Source organism: Peromyscus eremicus, chromosome 1 (assembly GCF_949786415.1).
Source record: "Peromyscus eremicus chromosome 1, PerEre_H2_v1, whole genome shotgun sequence".
NCBI lineage: Eukaryota > Metazoa > Chordata > Mammalia > Rodentia > Cricetidae > Peromyscus > Peromyscus eremicus.
The window spans coordinates 134,283,513-134,311,298 of NC_081416.1; the positions used below are offsets into that span (position 1 = coordinate 134,283,513).

General features: G+C 48.9%; 1 protein-coding gene across 1 annotated transcript in view; it reads right to left on the reverse strand.

Annotated features, from left to right (window-relative positions):
* Otud7a (OTU deubiquitinase 7A) overlaps nt 1-27,786 on the reverse strand; it is a 322,225-nt gene that overhangs the window by 13,474 nt on the left and 280,965 nt on the right. Inside the window, exons 7-11 of the mRNA XM_059273496.1 lie at nt 24,728-24,829; nt 19,596-19,723; nt 18,880-18,995; nt 15,504-15,631; nt 13,384-13,533 (exon numbers count right to left, since the gene is read on the reverse strand). Coding sequence (XP_059129479.1) covers nt 13,384-13,533; nt 15,504-15,631; nt 18,880-18,995; nt 19,596-19,723; nt 24,728-24,829 — 624 coding nt within the window. The remainder of the gene's footprint in view (nt 1-13,383; nt 13,534-15,503; nt 15,632-18,879; nt 18,996-19,595; nt 19,724-24,727; nt 24,830-27,786) is intronic.

Below are 27,786 nucleotides of genomic sequence, written 5' to 3' on the forward strand. Positions count from 1 at the left end.
AAGCTAGCGTCATATGGGAGGAGATTTCTCAGTTGAGAAAATGCCCCTTTAGATTGGCCTGTAGACAAGCCTTTGGGACATTGTCTTGATTACTAATTGATGTGGGAGGACTGGAGGGCCCAGTCCACAGACCATGCTACCCCTGGCAGGTGTTCCTGGGTGGTATAAGAAAGCAAGCTGAGAAAGCCATGGTGAGCATGCCAGTAAGCAGCATTCCTCTATGGTCTCTGTTTCAGTTTCTGCCTCCAGGCTCTTGCCTTGAGTTCTGCTGTGACTTCCTTCAATGATGAATTGTTACCACGATGTGTAGGTCAAAACAAACAAACAAACAAACAACAACAGCAGCAAAAACCCAAACCAAACCAAACTTAGACCCAAGTGAACAAAAAGCCCTTTCCTCTACCATTTGGTTTTGGTGTCTTTCACAGCAATAGAAAGCAAACAAGTCAGAAACTGGTCCCAGTATCATGGGGAATTGCTGTGGCAGACCTGACCATGCTGTTCTGGGGAGGACCATGGGGGTGTTTGGAACTCAGAGCTTAATGGGTGGTTCTATGGGAATTTGGAAGGTAAGAGTGCTGCGAAAGAAATGCAGATGATGGAGGCTTGGCTCGTGAAGTTTCGAGGGAAGCAAAGACTCTATAAGGGCCATTCATGTGATATATTTGAATTAAGAATCTTTGGTCAGCTGTGGATGAAGAATCAGTTATGACTGATGGGACCAGAACCACCGAAACCTTTGCTTTCCTGGGATCAGTTTTTTAATTGGGGCTGAGAAATCAGCTGTGATCAATAAGAGGCTAGCATTATTAAGGTGAGATCTTCTGGAAGTATTTCTTCAGGGTCAGCACACAGAAGCTGTGGTCCAGAGTGGGCCAAGGCTGCATCTCAAGCTGGAAGCTGAACTTGGTAATGTGTAAGAGTCTCTCACATTGCTGATTTTGGTGGCATAGAAGCTGCAGGATTGAAGGGGTCATGGAGAACAGCCAAGGTTTGGCACCATGTGGCAGAGTCAGAGTCCCTGAAGAGAGACCACTGGTGAAGATAACAGACCAGTTGCACTGGAGACACTAGCATACCAGAGATGCTAGGACTGTGATATGACCACCAAGGACAGTGGTAGGTACGGAAAGGAGCTTGTCTGAGCCTATGAAACAAGTTGTGTGTACTGTGGATGGCAGAGGTGGAGAAGTGGAGCTGCCCGAGCATTTTGGAGCTGAGATAATCATTAGTGAATCCCAGATGTTAGATACTGAGTTTTTAACACTGTTGGAATTTGATTTTGATTTGGTTTGATTGTGACTGTGCCCTGGTTCTTCCCTCTTAGAATAAGGAAGTATGTAACTTATTTTTTATTTTATAGGAGTCCACAATTGAGAGACTTTGGATATTGTAAAAGAGAACTTGGACTTTTAAAGTGTTTGAGTATTTTAAGAACTGGAGGATTTTTAAAGTTATAATTTATATCATTAGTAACATAATTTTGGGGACAAGCAAGAAAGGAAAGGTTATGGTTTAATAGTCATGTTTTTTTGTGTGTGTGTTAAATTGAGAAAGGATCAATTTTTGCTGGTTGGTCTTTTTTTGTTCAATTTGACATAGACTAGGATAATCTGTGGAGAGTGAACCTCAGTTGAGAAAATGCCCCTATCAGATTTGCATGTGTGTGAGCCTGTGGGACATTGTCTTGATTGTGATTGATATGGGAGGGCCCAACCCATAGGTGGTGGTACCAGCCCTGGCAGATGTTCCTGGATGATATAAGAAAGAAAGCTGAGAAGGCCATGGGGAGCAAGCCAGTAAGCAGCACTCCTCCGTGGTCTTTGCTTCAGTTCCTGCCTCCAGATTTATGCCCTGAGTTTCTGTCCCAACTCCCCTCCATGATGGAGAGTTATAAGGTGAATAACAGAATACCCCTGCCCACACAGTTGCTTGCTTTTGGTCATGGTATTTATCACAGCAATAAGAAACTAAACTAGGACATGGCCCCTGGCATGTTGAAGGCTTGAATTCCAGGGTGGTGCTGTAGGAGGTGGTGGATTATGAGGAAGAAAGTGGAGCCTGAGAGAGGTGGGCCTAGTTGGATCAAAACTCAGAATCCTAAGTAATGTTTCTACTGAATGTGTCTCTTCATAGCTGTAGTTAAAAACTCTGAGCTGAAGCATTGTGAGTTGGGCCTGTTGGTGATGATTTGGCCTAGGTCTTTGGCTGTTGGGTATGTTCCTTTGAAGGATATTATGGGACTGTGGCCTTTCTTTTTCTCTGTTGCCCTGTGGTTTGGGATATGAGTAGTTTGCTCTATTGAGTACTCCTGCCACAATGGCTGCTCAGCAGAGACCCAAAGCAATGGACTGTCAAGTGGTATGTCAAACCCTTAAGCCCAAACAAAGTTTTCCTCTTTGTATGTTAGTTATCACGAAGATTTTTGTTCTAATGATGGGAAGCTCACTGACTATTAGTTGCCTTTCACTTTTCCTTATGTTAGGGCATTACATAGACTTTACTCCAAAACAGCACATAATACCTAGTAATTTCATTTCAGGAAAACAATGTCTACTGCATAGACGCCTCCTGACTTATGGTGGGCCTGTGTTTTTGTAAGTCCATCATAAGTTGAAAAAGCCATAAAGAGAAATATCTATGCTACCTATACACTGCTGTGCATGTTGACTTAACAACAGTACACTACAGGATGCAGGCGGAGTTCTGCCCGACTGCAGGGCTGATGGGGAGCTATGCTGGATGCCACTCCAGCATCATGAGAGAGGCACACCACATTTTAGCCCAAGAAAAGACAAAACTCAAAATCCGAGGTATGGTTTCTACTGAATGTGTCTCTTCATTGCTATGAAGTTGAAAACTCCGAGTTGAAGCATTGTGAGTGGGGCCTGCTGTGATGACTTCCAAACCTCTTTCTGAGTCCTGTGTTCAGTGAACTACACGGCCCTCTGCTCTCTTGTCACTTGGCTGTGTGTTTTCATAACTCAGCCACTTGCTCTGAAGCCATAATGAAGTGCCCTGTGCTAGGCTCTCAGAGAGTTCCCCTTGGAGTCCATCTGAAGATGAGAGGGAGTCCCATCAGAGCTTCGCCTGTGGGTACAGCAGCCTGCTTCCTGTCGCCTGATGAAGAGCCAGGGACTAGAGTATTATAAGGCCAAAAGACCAGCATATACTCCCTTGGAGAAAGTAGGTGGCCATCATTTGTGTGAGCTATTAAGGAAATATGTGTGTTCTGCGTAAAAGGCCCTGGAAGAATTGGCAAAGACCTTCCTACTCAGCCTGGTTGTGGCAGGACTAACCTACCAGCTGCAACTCTTGCCTCAAGTCTTCTTTCTCTGTCACACGCCTGGCCTGGGGAAGACGGGAGGGTTCCTGAAGATGGAGACAGCTGGAGGTGGCAGCAGCAGCTAGTAGGGGACAGAGGGCTCTTTCAAGAGACTGAGCACAGGGGAGGCCCTTGTGTGAGGAGGTGAAGAAAAGCTGTATTGTTAAGTACCAGGAGATTGGATGCATGCAGTCACTGCTCAGGGAAAGGAGGACGGGAGTGGGGGGAGCTCCACTTACAGCCTAGAACCCGTTTTATTTCATTTGGAGGCTACTGGAGTGTCCCTCAGATTTAAGGGGCCTGTTAGTGGCTTTTATCATAGGGTGACTTGGGGGCTTAGGTCTTTAAGAATCTGCCAAGTATCACTTAAAAAATTGCCTTCGGCTGTAACAGGTGGCAGGAGCTGCATCGGGTGACTGGGGCACCAGGAAACACACATATTGAGTAGGTGACAGGCCATCAGAATACAGCAGACACTGGCCAAGGAAGTTACTGTGGTGAACTCAATCAGAAACCTCTGGTTAATGAGGGCCCAGAAGTTCCTCCTTGTAGAAGGGATTTCCATGAGTTTGAATGGTTCTTACCTTCTAGGGGCCCACCTCCTTCATCTTTGACCTTCCAGAGCCATGCCTAACGAGACTCAGGGGACCTTTCCTACAAGGGCTTGGCCAGCAGGACACATTGCTACCTGTTAGGCTGCTGAGCTCCCCTCCAGGGCCTGGGCTGGGTAACACTACTTCACCCATCAACCCCAGGTCCTGTAGGTGTCTAGAATGGTTCTGGTCCAGCTATACACACTTCTTGGGCAGGTGGCACGTGGCTTCCCATCTCTTATAGTCAGGGTTTTCTGGGTGGCCATGGCTTATCTAGATGAGCTTGGGTGTCGGTCCACCCTGACTGAACTACACTGGAGAAATGAAGCAACTTCTCATGGAGTAAAAAAGTGACATAAAACCTGCTCACTGCACACAGGCAAGTAGAGTTCCTACCAAGAAGGGAAGAAGACATGCACACAGGCAAGGAGAGTTCCTACCAAGAAGGGAAGAGGAGTTGCAGCCATCTGACAACATGTCTGCCTCCGGCTGTGATGACACGTGCTGGGCCATTCTGTGCCTCACTCAGGATCCTACCGCCTCAAGTCTTGGGTCCCAGCTGGGAGAGCAGGGTGAGCGATATTAGGGTGGCAGAGTCCCAAGCATGTCCTTCCCCTGGGCCTTCTCCTGAGGCCTGAGAGCCATTCCAGTGGCACGGCCCTGGGAAACGAGTGCTTCCCCATTTCTTCTGTGAAGGCTCTCAAGGAATTTCTTTATCAAGTCAAGATGCTGAAGAAGCCATAAGCAGGAGCGAGGACCCCTGGATTCATGCCTACTGGTGCTGCTGACTGGCCAGTGGTCCATGGGTCTGTCCTGATGACTGGGGGGGCTGGGTGAGCTGATGATGGACACTGTTTACCAACAGCTGTATCTCTTCCTGTATAGGTCTTGTGTTGGTAGGGCAGCACAGTGAGCAGAGCTTCAGGCTGTGAACCTTCCTCTGTAGCAACCCTCCATCATGTAAGGACTTGAGTGGGACCCTACGGTGACCCTGAAGCTCTGGCTGGTCCTCAGTGGGAGGTGCCTATCTTAGTTACTTTCCACCAACAGAGGACCAAGTATTCAAGCATATGAGCCTATGGTAAGTTCCCATTCAAACCATTGCAGTGCCTCCTGGCTTCCTTGAAGCTCTTGTAGAAGCCACTCATGGTCCTCACAATGTTGTGGCTTGGTGCTATCAGGGAAGGGGAGGATTGGAGCTGGAATCCACCCTCTGTGAGGAAGGTCCCTCCAGAGGCACCAGGACTACCATAGATCAAGGTCACTAGAGAACGAAAACCAAGAGGTAACGGGTGACTTGGCTTCATAGTTTGTGAATTTTTGGCTAAACTCAGCCTCTCTTACTTGCTTGAAAATCTGGTCTCATTAAAGTCCATGGCCACTTCACCACCACCACAGCCGGGGGCTCAAACAGCAGAGGTAAACTCTCTCCACTCTGGGATCTAAGTCTTCATCAGGGGGCAGTTTTTTGACCTTCTCCCCTTGGCTTGCAAATGGCCACCCTCTCTGCATCCTCACATGGTCTTGTGAACCCTAAATTTCTCTCTCTTTTTTTTGAGAGAATTTCTCTATGAAGCCCAGGCTTCTCTAACTGGGTGTCCCCCTGCTCAGTTGCCATGTGCTGGAGATCACAGACATGCATCATGAGACACCACAATTTCCTCTCTGTACAGAGGTGTACTGGGTAAGGGACCATTGGAGTCTTAATCTCTTTAAAGACCTTAGCTGCAAATACACTCACATTCTGACACATGAGGGTGAAGTGTCAACATCTGAACTTCGGGGAAATAACACTCACCCCATAATCCCTGTACAACAAACAGCAGTACCTTAGTTCAGAGAGTCCCGCTCTCTCTACTCCATAGGGACACAGTACTCAGTTCAGAGAGTCCCCCTCTCTCCAGAGGGACACAGTACTCAGTTCAGAGAGTCCCCCTCTCTCCAGAGGGACACAGGATCTGGCCTACAGTCCCCCCAGTGATTAGTTCCTGCAGGATCCAGTGGCCCAGAGCATCCTACCATATGATGAGGAAATCCCCAGCATGCAGCCATCCTCGACAGGCCTGGGCCCCTCCAGCCCATCATTGCCGTCCTGCTTACCCATCATACACCTCTGCATCTGGACTATGCTCTCTGACAACACAAAGGTATCTTAGCCAGCATTTTGCTTTCTGGCAAGACTTGATGATCCTGGGTACCTGCCCCCACTTCCCACCCTAGACCCAACTACATGGCCAAACAAGTGGGACCCAGAAACTGGGTCCTAGGGTACCCTGCAAACCCCAGGTGGAGGGCTGCATGCTTCTGGGCTGCAAGGCATTACAAAGGCAAATACTTCCAGTCTAGGTCACTATGAGCTGGGATTTGTTTACTGTGAAGATATCCAGTTGGTGCTAGGGTGGAATGTGAGGGAAAGAGACCAGGACAGGAAAGCTCCCTGGCCTCAGGACTGTGAGGGAAAGAGACCAGGACAGGAAAGCTCCCTGGCCTCAGGGATGGGGCTGGTATGGTGACTCCAGGAGACCTCATAGTTTTCAGAGATTTATTTTTTATTTTATGTGCCTGCTATAAATGCCTACATATATGTAATGTGTAACTCACGATTGCCTGGTGCCCTTAGAGGCCAGAAGAGGGTGTCAGTTTCCCTGGAACTGGAGTTACAGGTGGTTGTGAGGTACATAGAACTAGGAAATGAACCAACCTGGGACCCGTGCAAGAGCAGCAAGTGTTCTTAACCACTGAGTCACCTCTCCAGCCCCAGAACCTCATCTTTGAGGGAGGACAGGTATTTTCAGGCAGTGCCATGCTTCCTTCAAGCCAGGCGGCACTAGGGTAGAGTCCAGCACAGCCAGGGCACTGCCTAAGCTCTTGGCTTGGTAGGCCAGGTGACCCCAGGCCCTTAAGCTGTCTGGGAGGCTCTCATTTAGACCCTAGCTGCAGGACAGAAAGGTGTGTGCATAGGAGGGCGGGAAGCAGAGGACTGTACCACTGAGTCGGCTGCTGGGGGCCACTGCTAGACAAGCACCCTCTACTCTTGAATCCTGAACTGGAGAGGGTGTGAGTGACCATTAGGTAGGGCCTGCACCCATAGACAGCAGCTGTGAACCTCTGACATGCTGATTACTAGGGGAACGAGCCGCTCATCTGTCTGAGAGCCTAGCAGCCAGCTTAGTGTTTCCAGATAGGACCTGTTGGTAAAGATCCGATTTCTGTATTTGGGCCTCTCCCTGGATGAGTGGACCCTGCTAGTGAGAGTTCGATTCCCAGTGGAGCTTCCTGGAAACACATCACTGCTCTACAAGTCCTAGAGGAAGGGCAGCCTTTCTACCCAATGAAAAGGCAGGCAGGTGTAGGAAGAAAAGGCATTTGGTTCTGCACACAGCATGAGGCTGTCACAAGCCCTGTTCTGAGCAGCACAGGCTTGCTCTGCCCTGCTCTGGACAGCAGGGTCACTCTGCACTACATTGGATGCGTGGGCTTGCTCTGCTAGGTCATTAGCATTCTACAGCAGCTTATTCACATGTCTTCCTTGAATCATGGCTTGCTGGGCTCCCTTCCCTAAAAAGTAGAGAGAAGTCTAAGGAGGGATGCTGAGGTGTTGCCTAGTATGTGTCCGTGGGACTGACTCTTGTCCCTGCATCACAGGATGTAGGACCTAGGGCTAATGTGCTCAGCGGGGAACAGAGGCTCTTCTACCAGTTCTCTGTGGCTCAGCAGCTGCTGCCTCAGGTTAGTGTGTGGTTGGTACAGGGGATGAATAGTGAGGCAGGAGCTCTTTCATCTGAAGTTTCTGCAGTTCATTATAGCTGACCATGATTTAAAATATTACATGAAAAATCCCAGAAACAAACAATCCACAAGATGAAACTGTGCACTGTTCTGAGCTATATGAAGAAACTTCACACCCCTCATGTGTGTGAAGCATCCCTTTGTTAGGATCCTGTACATGTGCAGCTTGGAGTTTTGTGTCTTGCATCTTACATCATCAGTGGGTGCTGGCAACTACGGAGCCGCTGTGTGGTCACACAATCCCTGCCTTAAAAAGCCAGACGCGGACCCCCTCCCCCTCTCTATTTCTCTCTGCTCTCTGCTCTGCTCCGCTCCCTCCCCCATCTTTCTCTCTCACCAGGCCTGGTCCCTTCCCCACACCCATTTTCCCTTTTAATAAAGCTCTAAAAGCTAACATTGGGTTCTGCAGTGGCCCATGACTTGTCTGCCCAGTAACCAGCACCACCAACCTGCGCCGTTAACTATCATTTGGTACTGTGAACTCGGATAGGAAATTCTGTGCACTCAGCATCCAGGGCTGAATGTCAGAAGCCTAACCAAGGACCTGCAACTGCCCTGCCTGCTATGCATGTGTAGGGACTGTGCTTGCGACCTCTGTCACCACCGCCACCACTGAGTCTCCCCACCACACGTGAGTCCTCCGCCGTTTCCCTCGGCTGTGGCCTGACCTATATTCCTCGAGCCGGACCCCTGGGGGTGGTCCTAGGCTGCGTACCACGACACATTCTATCTTTACGAAGTATAGGATGCTGTCTGCCCCCCAGGGGGTCTTCTGGGTACGTATGTCCCAGCCCTTACCCCTACTGTGAGGACGATCTGGGTGACTTGTGCTGATTCATAGATCCCTCTCCTTGCCTCAGGGATGCTTGAGATAGGAGCCTGTGATCCCAGTTTGTTATTCTGATTTTTTATTTCTCTGTCTTGGCTGCAGCCACAGGACATAGGGGTGGATAACCAGTAAATATGGCCACATAATGGCTTCACGAGAACTTCTGCCAGCAAACGGGCAAATGAAAAGAGTTACCTTATTCCCAAGCTTCCTACTGAAGCTTTGAACCCTTCTCCCTCCCGCTATGGTCCCCTGCCACATGCAGACATTTCTGTCTATCTGACTTCCACTTTCTGCTCTCCAGCAGTGGGCGGGCTTTAACTCACCTCACCTTAACTCCTGAACGAGTGGGCAGGCTCTCCAGTGTTGGGTGGGCTGCTTCTGCTGACTCTCACCCTAGCTCGCTTTAACTCCTCCCACTCATTCTCAAGCTGCATGAGTGGGGTCTGGAAGCAGGCTAGGATCCATGCAAATAAGTTTACAGTAGTCAGGATGGCTCTTAAGCCAGAGATCAGTTTATATCCTGCCTCCTGGCAGGTCTACCTCCCTGACATAGGACTAAAACTTAAGCATGTGGAGAGCAAGGCTCCTGCCCCACTGGCAAAAGTGTCATCTGTGGCATTTAAAGCATACCAGGGGAAAGAGATAAAAAGCCTGAGAACAAAATTGCCAAGTGCTGGCATACACTGGCTCCCGAAAGCCGTTGGGTCCCTGTTTTAAGTGAGGAAAAAAAGGCCACACGGGCTTGTGAGTGCCCTGCCAGGCCATCAATTGAGCCTTGTTCAAAGTGCCACCTAGAAAGACAACCGGTCAGCTGACTGCCCCCAGGCACCAAGATGGCATGGAAACATCAAGCTAAGACCTCCAGCAGACCTAAGCTTGGTCACAGGCTCGCAAGGAACCCAGAACGCAGCATGGAAATGATCTGTTTCTTTTCTTCTGGACACCAGAGCCACTGACCTGGTCATGGGAGTTTTGGGGTCTCATCTCTCCTTGTTTCCCTATTGTTGGGGTAGGGAGGACAGCCTCACCCCCACTCACCAGATTTAATTGTACTTTCAGGGTTACTTAATGGGAAAAGATTTTTCCAGCTAAGATAGGAGCTTTCATATCATTGCTCCCTCCATGTGCCTCACTCCAGACCTGTCAGAAGTGCTTCTCCTCCTCATGCACAGTGACACAGACAGGGCCCTGATCTCTGCCTTGTCCTAATTCCAAAGAAATAAGTTCTCATGCACAAGCTTTTCTCTTCCCAGTTCCCTCTTCTAACTCACTGCTCAGCTAATGGTGCAGGACCACCACAGAACTGGAGTCCAGAGATCATCAAGTAAGAAACTGTAACAGCTAAAAGGTATTTACAACCCCAGACCCAAAAGCATCTGGGTTCTATCACCTGTGTCTCCTCGATGTGAAACTAGTAAAGGAAACAGGTGCCTTAAATAATCTGTCTCCGATAAAGCTTAAAAACATGCTCTAATCTGTCTCTCTCATTAACACTAGCCAACATAAGCAGAGTACTAAACACTACAAATGTCACTAATTTTCTCACGGCTGCTTCTTAACATGTTCAAATTTTTTCCCAAGCTCCAGAAACCAGCTTAAATCCATCTGGACAGGTCGGGTCTACTTCAGGCTTTTTCTGTCAGACACAAAAGCAGCCAGAGTGCCAAGCCAAGAGGGATGGACAGCTCCAAGGCAGCAGGACAACCCCTTCCCAGGACGCCTGACTACCTCAGAAGACCCCCCTCCCTCTTCCCCCTCAAGAGCCAACCGACGCCCACCAAGTCAGCTGGAAGCAGTTTTTCCAGGAGAAACGGCGCCCCTATTCCTATTCACTCGCTTTTTTATAATAAGCAAAAAGTCTGGAATGTTAGGATCCTGTACATATGCAGCTTGGAGTTTTGTGTCTCGCATCTTACATCATCATCAGGCGCTGGTGACTACCAACCCACCATGTGGTCACGCAATCCCTGCCTTAAAAAGCTGGACGTGGACCCCTCCCTCCCCCTCTCTTGTTTCTCTCTGCTCTGCTCCGCTCCCTCCCCCATCTTTCTCTCTCACCAGGCCTGGTCCCTTCCCCACACCCATTTTCCCTCCTAATAAAGCTCTAAAAACTAACATTGGGTTCTGCCGTGGCCTGTGACTTTTCCGCCGGTAACCAGGCCACCAACCAGCACCGATTTACCATCACCTTTGTGCATCGAGCCCACACAGTAGACACTATCTTTAGCTGTCTGCTGTCAGTAGCCACTGGGGCTGTCAGGCTGATGTTCAGAGATCTCTGTGCTCGTGCACACCACCCCTTATCCATGGTTCCCAGAGCACAAAGCAGCAATGACGGAACTGAGACCCGCAAGGAGAAGCCAGGAAGTACTTCCTTGAAGCAGAATGGGGAAAGTTTTCAAATAATAAGGAAAATAAATAAGGAAAGAAAATTGATCGCATGCTGTTACTAAGGTCCACAGCCACATTGAATCTATGTGTAAAGTCCACAGCTAGTTTTGCTGCTGGGCCTGAAGCTGCCAAAGTCCACCCACAATACTGGTGAGTGCCTGCAGTGGAAAGACCATACACAGGGACAGTGTATTCAGGGTTTGGGCCATACAGGATGTCCACAGGCATCTCTTCAGTGTCTCCCTTGGATGATGGCAGAGCCACTGTTGATAATACCTCTATGGAGGTGTATCCTCTACAGAGTCTGCATCCTCTCTAGGGCTCTAGCCTGGCCTGTGAGGACTGGTAGGCGGAATGTGCAGTTCTGGGAACATAGTGGCTTTGGAGGTAGGACCCACAGGGACTCTGAAGGGACCCGGCAGCCATAGAAGCCAAGAGTTATCTGCACTATGCTCTGGGGCCAGAACCCAGACTTTGGAAAAAGCTTGTCCCTCAGGGTGAAACACCCCCACTCTGCCACACTTCCTAGAGGGATGCAACAACAGTACCTTCCACAGGTATCATTTCACTGGAGAGAGCTTTACAGTCACCACAAAGGCATCAGGAGGCTGCACCTGGAAGACCTCTGGGGGACCTGAGACTGTGAACTTGATGCTGACTTCAGGGGCTCTTGGGACACTTGACAAGGAGGCCCATCCCTGGCCCAAGCCACATCCTGAGGAAGGCTTCTTTTTCCTCTATAAGGGCTACAGTACGAAGGGTGGTGGCCTATATGTGCATATGGTTTCAGCAACTTGGAAAGCTGAGACAGGAAGATCCCTTGAGTCCAGGGGTTTGGAGGCCATCCTGGACAACAGAAGACCTCATCTCAGACCAAGCCAAAACAGAAGCAAAACAAAACCCTAGGAAAGGAGGCAGGCACCATTGGTAGCAGGGAGACAGGGAAAGGCAAGGTTCCTCCCAAGCTTTGATGATGAAAAGCCTCTTTTGGTGGCCAGAGGTAGTGAGTGGGTGATGAGGAAGAGTGATGAACAGTCTGTTGCCTTGGCTACCTGGACCTATTTCTGGCTACACCAGCATGTGAGCTGAGGTTTGATTTGGGTTTTGGGGAGAGGGCCAGGGATATTTCCACTCCCTGGATTCAGAGTCCATCCCGACTGGCCATCATATGTGGAAGGGTGCGCTATAGGGCTGGAGGAGGGAGTTTTCCCTGACTAGAGTATTACACAGCATGTATACTGTGCCCCACCTTGCCAGCTGTTCACAGGAAGAGGAAGGATGCGGAGGCCCTGATACACTCAGTGTGAAGAGTCAGGATGGTCACCCCGAGCTTCCTGCTTGTGGAAGTCCTGAACCAACCACTTGGGTTTCCTAGAACTACATTCAAGGGCAGGAACCCTAAAACACATGCCGTCTCCTTGACCTTCGGTGTCCTGAAGAAAATCTCAGTCTGTATTGAAAATAGGAGTGGCAGTCCCAAAGCCTGTCCTTTCCACTCAGACACTCACATGTCCATCATAGCTAACACAGAGAGCTTTGCCAGCAGTGACAGCACACTGTGGATCAGCCCCACTGTGTCTTAAGGATAGCTGCATTGCGCACTGTGCAGCAGGGGGCGCTGGTCAGCCCATCAGCCTTGAGATAGCTTCTTGCAGGAAACCCAGCTACAGTGATCTACAGATAAAGTGTTGACTTTTTGGTTCAAAAGTTTACTAGTGTACGGCAGGAGTGGGCAAGCCTTCCATGAACAGTGCTAGTAAATCAGAGGCCAGCAGGCCACACACTCTCTGCCCACTGCAAAGCACTCACAGGGAAAACGGCAGGCAATGAGTTTGGCTGTGTGCCAATAAATCTATTTGCAAAGTAAGTGGTGGGCCACAGCTTGCCAATACTTGTTCTGAAGGGATTTTGTTTTCCAACTTCATCTAAGGTGGATTGCGTCTATATAAAAGTTCACACAGAACATCAGCAATGCTTAGCTTTACAGTTAAAAATCCCTCTAAGGACACAGACAACGTGTATTTCAAAGGGCTAGAAGCAAGGATTTTGAACATTTTAAACCTAAGAAGTAATAAATGTTGGAGGAGGTAGATATGTTTTCCCTGACTAGAGTATTACACAGCATGTATACTGAAACACAACACGAACGCACATGATTTTATGTGTCAGTTAAAATTAATTGTAGAAAATTTACATATGCCTGTGACAGAAACCAACAGCTAAGTACAGGCGGTGGCACCACTCATTTCCAAAGTGGTTTAGATGGACCATTGTCTCGAATGCTACTATGCAAGTGAACACATATGCATGCCTACTGAGCAGGGCTATGCAGAAACCATGGCTGCTCCCTGTGTGTGATGAGCTCTAGGCAGCTGTCCACACGTCACATCTCCAGTGCCTCCTCCATCCCTCCACACTGCCTTACCCCATCCTGTCTCAGGAGCTGGACAAACCTTGTTCTCTCTGCTGGTCTCTCTGTTCCATGGACACAAGGGCTGAGAAGTGCGCTTGATCGTAGGCCAGGACCAGGGGCGAGCAGTGGCACCTGTTGGGAGGCACCTCCAAGGGCAGGTAGATCCCTCCAAATGGGATGGGTGCAAACGCTGTGGACACAGACATGGGTGGAGGTGGAGGGAAGAGTGGGAAAGGGAGTCCAGAGGAAGGGAGGGGTGGGTTGGCGGGGGGAGAGGGAATGGGGGAGCAGAGTTAGTGCTCAGGGCCAGGACTGAAGGTTTCCATGGTGATCTGTCTGGGTAATCTGCTCCTGAGAGCCACACCATCGTCAAAAGAGTGTCAGGGTCAGGGCTAAGACCATTGTCCAAGATGGTCAGCGATGTCGCCCACTAGCTTGTCTAAGTCCATGCTGCCTTTTCTCTTCTGGTGTCACTGGAAATGGTCACACGCAGGCAGGAGAGTGTGCCTGGTGCATATTTTGAAAACAACTTCTACAGAACAGAAGGGACTAGCCAGAGAGCTCTGGTGCTGAGCTGCAGATCAGGTGCAACATGAGAAGTAGAGATGCTGTCTTTGTGTGATGAGATACCAACCTGTTCATGTTCTTAGGAAGAACAAGGGAAGAGAAGCCTGAAAACCACGTCCACAAACACCCGCCCCAAGCAGTAGCTGATTCTTTTCTTTCCTTCTTTTATTCCCCACTGAAATAGGGTCTCATGTAGCCCTGACTCACTATGTAGCTGAGGATGGCCTTGAACTTCCAGTTCTCTTGGCTTGGCCTCCCTGAGTGCTGGAATTACAGGCATGTACCACCATGCCCATTTTATGTAGTGCTGGAATGGGACCAGGGCTTTGTGCATGCTAGGCAAGCGGTTTAGCCACTGAGCCAACCCCCCAGCCTAGCAGCTGGGGAATGATCATGAAGAACATTGCCTTCGGCCTCAGAGTGGGAATTTCACTCTCCTTGGAGCAGGGCACAGGGACCTTTAGAATGGTCTCTGAGGACCTCTTAGTCACCAGCCCCCCAACTCAGTCTGTACTGGGCAGGCTGATTCTGCCCACATAAGAACCCTGTTTTGAGGGCTGTAGTAAGGAGAGGAACATGGACAGGCTGCAGAGGGCTGCTGGTTCTGGTGCTGGGCGGCAGGGAATAGAGTAGTGCTAGGCAGGATGCATGTTCTGCTAGCCCCTGCCTTCCCAGCAGCCGCCGCCATGCTGGTCTTTCTCTGGCATGAAACTGATGCCTGACTGGCTGGGCTCCGGGAGGCCCATGACTTCTACTATGGGGAAGATTTAAATTTAAGTGGAGCTGAGTGAAATGCCATAGGGTCACTTGACTGGCACGCAGTAGTAAAGAGATGCTGTGGACAATGCCATCTTTAGAAGTGACTAACAAGGAAAAATGGCAGCAGGAGTAAACTGGGTCGCACCCGTGCCGCCAAGGAGAATGGAAAATGAACCACAATGGGGGAAAGTGCCAGGGGCGGGGTCTGCTGAGTAGGGCAGGGATCTGGTGATAGCTCTCCCTCTTTTCTGCCTCTTCAGAGCATGGCCAGCCCCTTGGAGTCTCGGGCATCCTCACTACAGCCCCCTGGACTCCCAGAAGCTTCAGGCTCAGGGATGACATGTAGGGTCTACACCCAGTCTCGGGCTGAACCTGGATGGGGATATTGTCTAGCCACACTGGGGGCTTCAGTGTGCTTATCTATCTGGGGACGGTCGTGTGAAGGGCTGAGGGAGGGGTCATTCAAGAAGTCGTGCACGGGCCAGGGTCTCTGTGGACAGACAACAGCAGCTGGGCTACCCCTGCAGTTCCCAATTCTTCACCACCCTCCAGAGCCTCCACACTCTGCCTTCCTTCCTTTTCTCTCCAATACTGTAGCCTGCAGAACCTCTGGAACAGGGCCTGGGGCTTCGGGAGGGATCTGTGTTGTCTGTGGTGGTTGGGAAGATTTCTCATAGTCACCTGCTGGTGTCATGCTGTGCTGGAGGAAGAAGAGACCTATGAAGTAATGCTATCTTTGTGTATGTCTTAGAGCGACACGATGACTCTGCCTATGTGCAGGTAGATGCCACCCTTTCTGGACCACCATTAAATACGGCTCCTTGAGGATCCTACCTTCACCACCGGAGTCTCTTAGCATGGTGTCTGCCACCACCACAATGGGTCTCCGTAGTATGTGGGCTAGGACGAAGACATGGAACTCTTCCAGGCTTTCATACACAGGGTCCTCAGAGTTGTCCACACTAGGAACAAAATAGAGTGATCTTGTCATGAGACTAGACTGGGGTGGGGAACAGAAAAGGCAGGGACTCTGAGTAGGGACTGAGAACCCCCAAACACTGGACCCTATCTACCAGGACCTGAGGGACCTTCTAGGAACAGTTCCTGGGAAGAGGTCATGAGAAAGCTGCCTGAATCCTACCCCGAGGGGAGGAGGAGGCTGACTGCACAGCTGCACACTCAACCTCCCCAGTCTGGGTTCGAGCTCCTGCCTAGCCTTGGGGGTAGAGTAGGCCCCAAGAACTGCTGTCATCTAGACCGTGAGACACTGGGGCAGGAGACTGTGATCTAGATGTCCCTCAACAACAGGGCCACCCTCCAAGGAAAGAGAGCCGGAGCTCTAGATGGTGGGAACTTGTGTAAGTCTCCTGGGTGTGATGACAGTGTACAACAGTAGGAGGCGATGGACTCCTCTACGGATTTCAGGATCCTGGGGCTTCTGGAATCAGCTCCTCAAAGACATCAAGGGAGCAGGGATGGCTGTAGGCCCTGGGTGACTGGGAAAGAGCTCCATGTTCAGAGTGCTGACCGACTGCCTCCATCACTCCCGGAACAAAGGCTGTAAATCCCAAGAAACGCACCATGCCTTTGGGGGAGATTTGATGTTACATTATGGTTTTCTTTCTTTTTCTCCCTTTCTTTCTTTCTTTCTTTCTTTCTTTCTTTCTTTCTTTCTTTCTTTCTTTCTTTCTTCTTTCCTTTCTTTTTCTTTCTTTCCCTTCCTTCCTTCCTTCCTTCCTTCCTTCCTTCCTTCCTTCCTTCCTTCCTCCCTTCCTCCCTTCCTTCCTTATTTTTCCTTTTTACGTGGTGGCCAATGAACTTAACAGTAAAATATGTGGCAGCAGCCAGAAGTCACAAAGTCACACAGAACCATGTGGAAGTTATTCTCCAGCTTTCCACTTCTACTCTGAGAGGGGCCAGAGTGCTCCTTGTTTACAGGACATAGCCGTCAAAATGAAGAGCTAACGTCCAGTCACCAGGCCTGCTAACAGTGGTCCCAGCAACACCTTTAAGATGGGGGACCCAGTTCAGGGTCATGAGCTGCTTTCTCCTGGGTCTCTTCAGTCTCCTTTGGCCTGCAATGCTGCTCAGTATTTCCACAACCATGGCTCTTCTGAGATGCTGAGGAGTGCAGGGCAGGTGTCTTGTGGAACTTTCTCAGCCTGGGTCTCTACATTACCTCACCATGTTAGCCTAGGGTTTGCCAAGTCATCCTGGACTGTCCTCTCAGGTGGTGTGATGTGCAGGTTGTCCTACCACAGTGGTGGGGCCTTGGTCACTGGCTCTTCTTCCTCACAGAGCTGCTCAGGTCACCTCTGTAATCAACAAGTATCCCACAGGAACCTCTGCACATCTCCATTTCACAAGCTTGTTGATAGCACTGTGGATTTCTGGTTCTATACTTTTATTAAATGATTTGTAATCCACTTATGATCTTCAGATATGCTTTGATTTGGTCACAGTCGCTTATTTCAGCTTGGTCTGTGTCCTTATGACATCTCCTTGTCATTCTTTTGGATCACTTCCTTGTTCCCTGGCACAAGAAGATGGATCATGTGCACATTATTGTCCTCTCTGTGGCTGGGCAGATGGGTATGGGGATTATGCTCATGAGGGCCAGAGTTAGGACCCTCAGAACCCAGGCACAAAAGCAGGCAGGGATGGAGGCTGCCTGGAATCCTAGCACTTGTGATACAGAGATGGGATTCCCAGGGCCAGCTGGTTAGCTAAGGCTAGCCAAATCGGTAAGCTCCAGATGCAGTGAGAGAACGTACCTCAATAAATAAAGAAGTGGGCAAATGAGGAAGACACCAGGCATTAACTTTGGGCTTCTACATGCATCCATGTGCCTGTGCATATAAGAATGCACATCTATTCACACCTTCTCCAAACAAAACATAGAGAGCTCTGTAGGTTCTACACCCAAAGATTCAACTGAGATAAGCATCACTAAAAGAACTGGATGCACTTTTTTATATTCCCTAAATATAATACGCTTTTTCCCTCTTCAGAACTATCTAGTTTCAGGTAAATTATAGCAACAGAAAAGACTATCATACTGATTGCTGTTCCTCTCTTTTCTCCCACCTGCGCTTCCCCAGAAGAGATTCGGTCTCCTTGGTGAGTGTGGGAAGTTCAACAGTGAAGGAAATACTGGACTGGAAGGAACACCCGGGACTTGGAGGGAGTGGAACAGACAAGAGCTAAGTTTTCAGGAACAAGTCTTCAACTGTTCAAATATGCCTGCCTGGACACAGGATGGACTGTTGGGGCTGACGTGTCATCTCAGTAAAACACAGCAATGAGCAACCTGTAGGAACTGTGGGTTTCTGCACTGAAGAGTCTCAAGTTGAACGCGTCCCATGTGGTGCCACTGCAGGCTCTGTTGGACCGCATTCTCCAGCTGGAGCCTCAGAGGTCAAGGCCCCGTGGGCACCAGGCCCACTGTGGTGGGGTGTTGAGAGCCAGAGGCTACCTGGGCCTGTGACTCTGGGGCTAGCCAGGAGACATGCAATCTGTGTTCTTGGTGTCAATATTCAGTCTTTGTGCTGTGGCAGAGACCTTTTCTGGGGTGGTAACTTTCCCTTCAGGATGAAAGAGCAGAAATCAAAGAATGCACCTTCTGAAATTTCATGGCCAAATGTCCCACAGTGTGCCTGTTGGTCTGGCCTGTTCTTCATTCCCACAGTGGAACATTGGCGCTGACCTGCAGGAGCAAACTCTTCTTGAATGCATACAGTGTGCAAAGCCTGTGTGCTAAGAACACATGTAATATCGTCATATCCATGGAGTTTATTGGGAAGCGCTGGGTGGTTTGGTGGGCTCTTGCTTCCAGCGGGACGTGGAAACACACACTAGTAGATTCAAGGAAAAGTCTATATAAAGCAGCTGGTATTTTCACAGTCCTGTGTGTGCAGTGACCCTGTGGTGATGACCGCTGTCACAGGCCACCTCCAGGCCTGGCTCTGCCTTGAGGCCCCTAACTACTATTGTTTTCTTTGCACGGTGAGCCTGAGGGAGACAGGGCCGGGTCGGCTCTCAGGAGCTCGTGTGTAGGGAGCTTTGGTATCTGTGTCGGCCTCCCCTTACCTCCCAGGTTGCCTCCTATATAAGGGACACTTCCTGCCTTCCGCTGCCTGGCTAGCATGCAGGGGCACTTCCCCTCCTCCCCAAGCTCTGGGAGACCCACGGAGAGCAGGGCAGCACTCACCCACCACCCGTGCCGCTGCTGTTCTTGCTGAAGTGTGTGCGAGGCTCGCTGGAGGCCAGTTTTAGCAGCTCTGTCCACTCTCGCTCCCATTCCTCCTCAGTGTACACCAGCCCTGACTGGCGCGAAGGGAAGCTGGTTCAGGAGGCAGCCACTGTCGCCTGCCTTCACCTCCTCCTCCCACCAAGCCACCCGGCTTGGACTAAGCCCCACCAGGACCCAGCGTGGACACATCCGTTAGTGCCCCCTGGTGGTCACTGTTATGTACTTTCAGAAAGTCCAGCCCCTGATTTCAGAGCTTTTGGAGTCCTCCGATCATCAAGGTCACTCCCGGGTATACGTGGGAATGAGCGACCCTGGCTAGGGCTGACCAAGGCACAGTTTAAAAAGCCACCAAGCCATTTTACCCCAAATATAGGCAGAAAAGTGGAGAAAAGTGCTAATATCACCATGGCTAGGCACTGCTGAGATTACCTCTGGATCAAGGGGACCCAAAGCATCACAGAACAGTGCATGTCTCCATAATGCATCATTCTCCATGCTGGGGCACTGTTAAAGCGAAGGCAGGCACTTTCCTAACCACACCAGCACGGGAGGTGTGAGTAGGGGTGTGCTGCGGCCCGCCTGCGCGGCGGGGTTGTAACAGGGCTCCCCCGGTATAGCACAGTCAGAGGCTGCTCCTGAGCTGGGTCCTGTCTCTAGCAGAGGCGGGTACCAACCTCCTTGTTCTGCTGTGTCTGTTGCCATCTCCACCTCCGCTTCAGGGCTTCCCGCTCAGCACCTGTCCTCATCATGGTGTAGAGAGCTTTCCGCAAAACCAGGTCCCGGTCGTGAAAGCCCCACATTCCTGCAGCCAGGAGGTCATGAGGGACAGAGGAGGAAGGGACGGGAGGAAGAGATGAGCCAGGGGAGACTCAAAGGGTCACAGCCCGGCAGGCTGACCTCCCCCGTGGGCGCACAGGAAGGAACTGCCATGTCAGGCAGCTCTTCCATCACAGGCTTGCAGCCCTCCCCCGTCCCCATGCTGTATGCGTGCTTCTGATCAGCTCAGATGAAGGAATGAAGCGGCACTTCCTGTCCTAACAAAACAACGGCAAGTAAAGGATGAGCGCTGCCTCTCTCTGGGACCGAAGGCTACCTCTGTCTCCTGCAGGTGTTTCTGGAGAGGCCAAATGCTCACCATAGGTCTTGTGTTTGGGTGAGAGAGTGCCTCTGGGGACAGGTTGGTGACATATCCTCATGGAAGGCCCAACATCTGCATGGCCAATAGGATTCTGGCTTCCATAAGGCCCACTAGAGATGATGTGTGAAGTCCTAGCATAGGGCATCTGGGCTCTCTGAACAGCAGTGTCGGTTGGTAGCACTGCACATGTTTAGGGCATTACAGAGACCTTGCTTCCTGGGGAGAAGGACTCCATTGAGCTAGGTGCTGAGGGACTAAACAGAAGAACCACCTAACACCGAGTACATCCTGTGGGTGGCTGGTACAGTCAAGAAACCCAGTCAATGAGAAGAGCATTGGAATGAGCTACAGCCGTGGCTGCAGGGGGGAAAGGAGAACCCGACTACCCACCAACTCACTCTTTCACCTCTTTACCATCCATCCATCCATCCACCTACCCATCTACCCACCCATCCACCTACCCATTCACCTATGTATCTATCCATCTCTTCATCCTCTATTCATCTACTCACTCACTCACCTCTTTACCACTCACCCCACCCACAACCACCTTTCATCCATCCATCCATCCATCCATCCATCCATCCATCCATCCATCTCAGGTGCTGGGAATATTCTTGGCACAAGAAAGTTCCTACAGTCTGTGAGCATATATTGCAGGGAAGTAAGAAGGGAGGTAGGTATTAAATGAGCACGTAATGTACGGTGTTCACAACACAAGGGGAGGCAAAGCGGGTAAAGGCAGTGAGGCAGGTTCACTCATTATGGTGTGAGTGGACGGAGATGTCCACAAAAGGTTCGAATGGGTGAAGGAGGGAGCTGAGTTGCCACACCAGGCATTGGTGCATTTGAGAAGAGGCAAGAAGTAAAGGTGGGTAGGCCCAGGTGGAGGGGATGAGGCAGAGAAAGAACAGGCCAGCTTGCAAATGAATGGGGAGCTTCTAGGGTGTGACTGGAATTGACTGTAGGCTGTGACCTCTAGACCGCCATGGGCGTAGTAGCATCTCAGGCTCTTGTCTTTTCCTGCAGCACGGATGGAGAGAAACTACCACCACTCTTCCTTCCTCATGTTCAGACATGCTTGCCTCCACTTTCCGGCATTTCCTGAACAGGCTCTGCTTCCATGGGTCTTTGAAGGTCTTTCTCACACAAGGTTTCCTTGTTTCAAACATATTTGCCTACCTGGCTCCAGGACAACTGTCATTTATTTTTTAAAAAAGATTTATTTTTATTTGTGTATGCACAGGCACACAGGCAGGCACACAGCACACACGCATGCGCATGCAGTTTTCTCAGGGGCCAGAAGAGGGCGCCAGGCCATTTGAAGCTGGAGTTAGAGGTGGTTGTGAGCCTCCCAGTGTAGGCTCTGGAAACCAAACTCTGGCCCTGGCTCTGACTAAGCTATCTCTGTAGCCCCAGTGACTGTTGTTTCTATGTGTGCCCAATAATCCTGCTCAGTGTCAGGCCTGCTCAGCAGGTGCTCCCCACGGTACTGGCATTGTCACAGGGCTGCTTCTGGTAGTTCTGGAGGGATGGGGTTTTGCTGTGTCAGCACAAATGCGAAGCAAGTACAGGTTGAGGACACTTCTCTAAAATGCCTGGGTCAGAAGAGCTTTTGATCTGGGGATGTTGACATACACAGACACCTTGGGGATAGAACTCGAGTTTAAATATAAAGTCCATTGCCGTTGCCTATGTACTTTGTGCACAGACCTAAAGGTAATTTCTGTTACATTCTAAGGTGATTTTTACATGGAACAAAGGTTTATGTTGTGAAACTTTCCACTTATGGTGTCACGTTGGTGCTCAAAAAGTTTCAGATTCTGGATTTTCAGATTGGGGTGCACACCTTTACTGGAATAAAGGACACGTGGGTTCCAAGCACTCTGTTTTTGCAGGGCATGGATAGCAAGCCTGTGTCCAGGCCAGCCATGGCCTGACCTCTCCTGCAGGTGGAGCAAGACTGGAGGAGAGCCTCAGAGGCCCATCACGCTCATGGAGAAAAACACCACCAGTTGAGGTGCTGGTGAGGAGGGAGGCTCTGCAACCCCAGGTATCTGAGGGACAAGGCATCTCCATGCTGGAACCTTTGCAACAAGGGTGCAAAGAAACGTCTAGACGAGAATGCCTCTCTTGCGATCTGTTCTCCAGGTTTGCAGGGTGTTTTTTTTTTTGTGAATAAAGTGAATAGTTCTAGGAAAACAGTACTGAGTACTCTAATAAATAATAACTCAGTGACCAAATCATGGTTTGGAAACAAAAGGCATAGGAAATTCTTAGTGAAAATTTGAGATTGTACATCCAAAAAGATGTACAATTATTTGTCAATTAAAAATAAAAAGAGATGTTGAAAAAAGTGAGTAGAAAATGTTGGATTTGGGAGTGATCGTAGTAGGACTCTAGTACTGGGAGATGATATGTGCCAGTGTTGATAGTGGTCCTCAGCTGGAGTGGGGCGGGGTGCAGCGATGTGTGTTTTCTTATGAGTAATGCTAGCCTCAGAGTGAATTCTTTCTCTATCCTTTTTTCTTCCCTTCCTTCCCTCCTCCCTTCTTTCTGCTTTCAACTTTGTCATGGTTTATTTTTTCTCTTTTTGTGGTGGATAACTCCATAACTGTTCAATTGATAGTGAAAATACAAAGCTCTATATGGAAGTTTTCTGAGATACAAAGAGTTGGCTATGCAAACTCTTTGAGTGGCCTAATCTAGCTGTGTGATTTTTTTTTAAAAGCTTTTATTTGTGAACTCATTATAGTAAAGTAGTTAATTTTTTAATGTTTTGTTTGGAGTTTTAATAACAAATTTCATTTGGTTCAACATATCAAAACATAATTTTAAGGATATAGTCATTAAAAATAAATAATAAGATATTTTATGTTGTTTTCTACATGATGCCTCCAAAGTCTAGGTGCATCTTAGAATTAGGTAGTGCTTCCTCTGGTAGCAGCTACATTTCAGGTGTCCCACAGCCCATGGCACCGTCAGCTGCCGCACTGGAAAACACGCGTCTCGGGATATCTTTCTCCAGTAGAAGCTTGCAAGTGATTCAACAGGCAAAGTGGGGATTCCTGTCAGCGTCTGTATGTGAGTTTTCCCCACAAGTTCAGGCGATTGAATGTTTGGTCCTCAGATGGCAGTTTTGAGAAACTGTGGAACTTTTGAGAAGTGAGACCTAACCAAGGAAGTTGCTGGGAAGTGAATTTTTTTTTAAATTTTTAATTTAAAAAATTAAATTTTTTTTTTTAACTTGGAGAATTTCATTGGAGTACTGTCTCCTCCCCGCAACTCCTCCTGTGTCTCCCTCCTCAGCTCCTTCTCAAAGTCATGGCCTCTAGTCTTTTTTATTGGTACATATACACATAGAGAAGTATAGATACCACCTGCTGAGTTCACCTAGTGTTGCTTCTATGTATACATGTTTGGGGCTGACAGTTTGGGATTAGGTAATCTGTTAGGGAGCTCGTCCCTGGAGAAGGTCGAATCTGTTTCTTGGCTGTCTTTGCTTTTATCATCGTTGTTTTTGGAGGCAGGTCTCGCTGTCCAGCCCCAGCTATCGTGGAACTCACCATGTAGAACAGGCTGGGCTTGAACTCATAGCTATCTGCTCCCTAGTGCTGGGATTAAAGGTGCGCACCACCACACATGCCTAATGGAAGTAGTAGAATGTGCTGGCCCTGCTGTGGGGAGGGAGCATGGAGTGACTGCCTGTGTCTTTCCCATGGCCGCCATCACACCCACGGGTTTACTCTAGGTCTCAGGGCCTCTGGGCCTCTCTGGGCCACGTTCTGAGGCACTTTGCTCAGAGCTCTTTGCAGTGTCCTCTCAGCCTGCCTTGTACTAAGCAGGCCCCACTGTGGTCTAAATAATGTGTGGGCCTGGCCCTTGATCAGGTCACATCTAACTGCAAGATGTCTTGCCTAATAAGAGTCATGTTCTTATCCAGGGGTCTTGTTCCCTTGAAAGAGACAGTCTCTAGGACTGATGAAGAGCCATGGACCTGATGTTCAGGCCCCTGGTACAAATCTAGACTTGCTTGTCACACAGAGTCAACCCTGTGCCTGAGAGGGAAGACCGATTCTAGGAAGTCCACTGAGACCCCGAGTTATCGAATATGCACACCTGTATATCTGCTGATGTGGCTCCTTGGGGAAGGTAGTGAATGCATGTGCTGTGGACCTGACTGTCATTACCTGAGTATGCCTACATCTGTCTTCTTCTCATCACAGACTGCTGTCCACAGGCAGCCCCCAAACTACCCCGTGCCACACACTGCTCCCAAGTCTTCCTGCTGGAGCCGCATCCAGCATAGCTCTGCCTCTGAACACCCCGCCATCTCACCCTCTGTGTTTTGCCTGTGCTGTCTCCTGCCTACAGTGTCTTCTATTCTTTCAAGTCTCAGTAAAGACACGGCATCCTCTAGGACATCCCCTTAGACTGCTTCATAGTACCCACTCTACCTGCTGTCCTTGAAGCTCCTGCTCAAGGTCTCTTAGCAAGACAGGTATTTACCCCACAGTGTTCTGTCTCGTCACCAACCCAGCCTGACCAGAAGGGCCAGGATGTCACAGGCATTCTGATGACAGCTGCATGAGCGGCGGCTCTCCTTGTTAACCATGCATCAAATAGCCCCAGAGCTCTGCTGGCCTCTCTTGGTGCCAGGGTGCTTACCCAGTGAGGCGGCATGTAAGAGGCAGTTCCCGTCCCCTGTCGTGGCCAAAGGAAGAAGCCTTTTACAGCTCGTGCACACAGTAGACCACCAGTTCAGGCGACCTGGAAAGGAAGTTCACTTTAAAATAGCTCAGAAAGGAAGAAAACAGGTGTGTGTGTGTGTGTGTGTGTGTGTGTGTGTGTGTGTATGTGTGTGTGTGTGTGTGTGTGTGTGTGTGTGTGTGTGTGTGTGTGCTGCAAGTCCCAAGTATTAATGGAAGATTTATTTTTTTCAAACTATAAAGAGAAAAATGGGGTGGGGGTGGGGTAAAATAAACTTTTCTTCTCCTGAGACCAAAAGTTACATAGTTTGTCTTAGTGTTTGTAGAATATTTAAGACAACCAGGTGAATGGTGAAGAATAAGAGACCATGGAAGCAGATACCTTCCTTAAAAGTAGTTAAATCTCAATACCAGTGAGCTTTGACAAGGCAGTGTATGCACTGTAACACCCAGAACAAGTATCAATGAGAAGGGACTAAGTCACACTCAATCCAATCCTAGTTGGGCATGGTTGGCACATGCTTGTAATCAGTGCTGAGTTGGGGCAGGAGGATTGCATACTTGGGGCCAGTTTGAGCTGTCCAGTGAGATCTTGTTTCAAAGACCGACTGAACAACCAACCAACCAACCAACCAACCAACCAACCAACCAACCAATTCTACATAATATGCTCCTTGATACCAAAACTAGGCGAAGGTACCAAGAAATATAGGCAGAAATCTCTCATGAATATGCTGCAGAATTTTCAGCATGTAAGCAAACAGCTCTCAGATATAGACACCAAGAATTACGCAGTGTGACCATGTGAGGCTAACTCTAAGGGTGAAAAGTTGGCTCAATACTAAAATATCGATTAATTAACATAATCCATCATAATAAGCTACAGAAGAAGCAGTTCAGATCATTATAATACAAATGGAGAAAAACTATTTAACAAAAGTCAATACTCACATTTGTGATTAAGACTAGGGAGGAGCTCCCTGAACTTGACAAAGAACACCTGCAAGCCCATGCAGCATTCTGAATGATGAAGAACAAATGCTTTTCTCCTAAATGAGGGGAAGCCCAGGATACCCACTCGTATCACTGTGCGGGCCCTCGTACCAGAATCTGGTTGGATTTAAGACCCACCCCATGATACAGGACACATACTTGGTACTATTAACTGGAGTAAGAATCTGTGGTTGGTAGGGAAGGTCATAGACCTTAACCTATTATTATACTGCTAAACGAACATAGTATCAAACTGCTCTTTAAATACTTATCTTTATACTCCTAGATTGGTGCAGATCTCAGCCCTCATCAGAGAAGCCTCCTTTTTTTTTTCAATAGATGGATATTAATATAGAGACTAATAACTGGTCCAAGTGCAGAGAATAAGAGACTGGAGTGCTCAGCCCTCAATGGGACTCTATATCATGCCTCCCAGCTCCGGGATCATCATGGAAGGGGGCAGACAGATGATGAAAGAGTCAGAGCCTGTGCAGGACTGCTGGAAACAGTGTTCTCCTGACATGGCAGGCCCGCCACACACAAGAATCCACAGCAGCTTTGGCTGCATGTAAGAAGCTTGCACAGGAGCAGCAAGTCACAACTCCAGCATGGGTAGCAGCGGTCACAAGTCCCACCCCCGGCCGAGGAGCTATGGGCAGCTGCTGGCGGAAGGAGAGCCAGTTTTTCTTAGGGCTGTGGCCCTGATAGGCTCCCCACGTTCCTGTGGACGGCTGTACAGCCATGTGCATACTGTCTACACTTGTTAGATCCAGTGGGTTAGAGGAAAGAGTAAACACGATTAGGAGGGAGAAATGGCGGTGGGGCTGCGGCAGGTGGTGAAGAGGAGCCAGTGGGGGTGGGCTTGAGCAGAACACATCCTTTGTGTTTATGAAGTGTGCAATTTAAAAAACAAAGAAAAACTGTATTTTAGAAAGGCGAGTAACCAATAAAACCTGAAAGAAAAACAAAATCAGAACACTTAAAGTCCCCGATTATGTAATTGATTATGAAGAAACAGTATTCACAATCGTGTAAACTTACTGCAGAAAAGACAAATCAAAGGAGCAAATGTGGATCTGAAAACAGACCTGTGGCTCTGTAGAGTGTAGCAATCTTCTACAGACCTGTGTGGATTATCAGCGGAGGAATGAAATTAGCCCCCACCAAGTGGTGCAAGGGTTGGTGGATACACGAGAAAAGAGCTTCAATGTCAACTGTGCACCATAAGCACAAATTAATTAGAACTAAACCATAGCCATAACCATCAAACTAAACTTAGAAAGATTCAAGAACCCAAGTAAAAAGCTGAAACTGCAATATGTTCTAGAAAAAAGGCAACATTATTGGGGTAGTCAGAGAAAAAAGCTAGCACACGACTTCATCAACATAAAAACTCGCTGTACACTCAAAGACATCACCACAAAGTGAGGGGACATGCCTCTGGGAGGGAGTGGCAGATGGACAGAGCAAACAACCTAATAACAATGGGCACGGGACTTAACAAGAATTTGATCATAAAGGAATTATAGATGGTCAAAAAGGACACAAAAGAAGCCAGGCGCGGTGGCGCACGCCTTTAATCCCAGCACTCGAGAGGCAGAGGCAGATGATCTCTGTAAACTTGAGGCCAGCCTGGTCTACAGAGTGAGTTCCAGGACAGCCAGGGCTATAAAAAGAAACCCTGCCTCAAAAAAAAAAAAAAAAAAGGCACAAAATGTCCTTAAAATTAACATCCATAAAATAACACAGATTCAAACTATAGAAAGCTACTACTTCACATCCTTAAGATAAATCTGTCACAGTGAGCACTGGAGTCACACAGAGACTAGACCTCTCATGTCACAGCTCGGAAAGGAAAGGGTAGAATGATCTTAGAAACCCTTTGGTAATCGCTGACAAAGCTAAGTGTATGTATGCCACGTGACCCAAAAATTCTATTCTTCGTTATTTACCCGGGAGAAATGAAAATGGAAGGCATGCACAAGCTCGCTCAGAGCAACCTACTTCTCCAAGCCAGATGCTAAC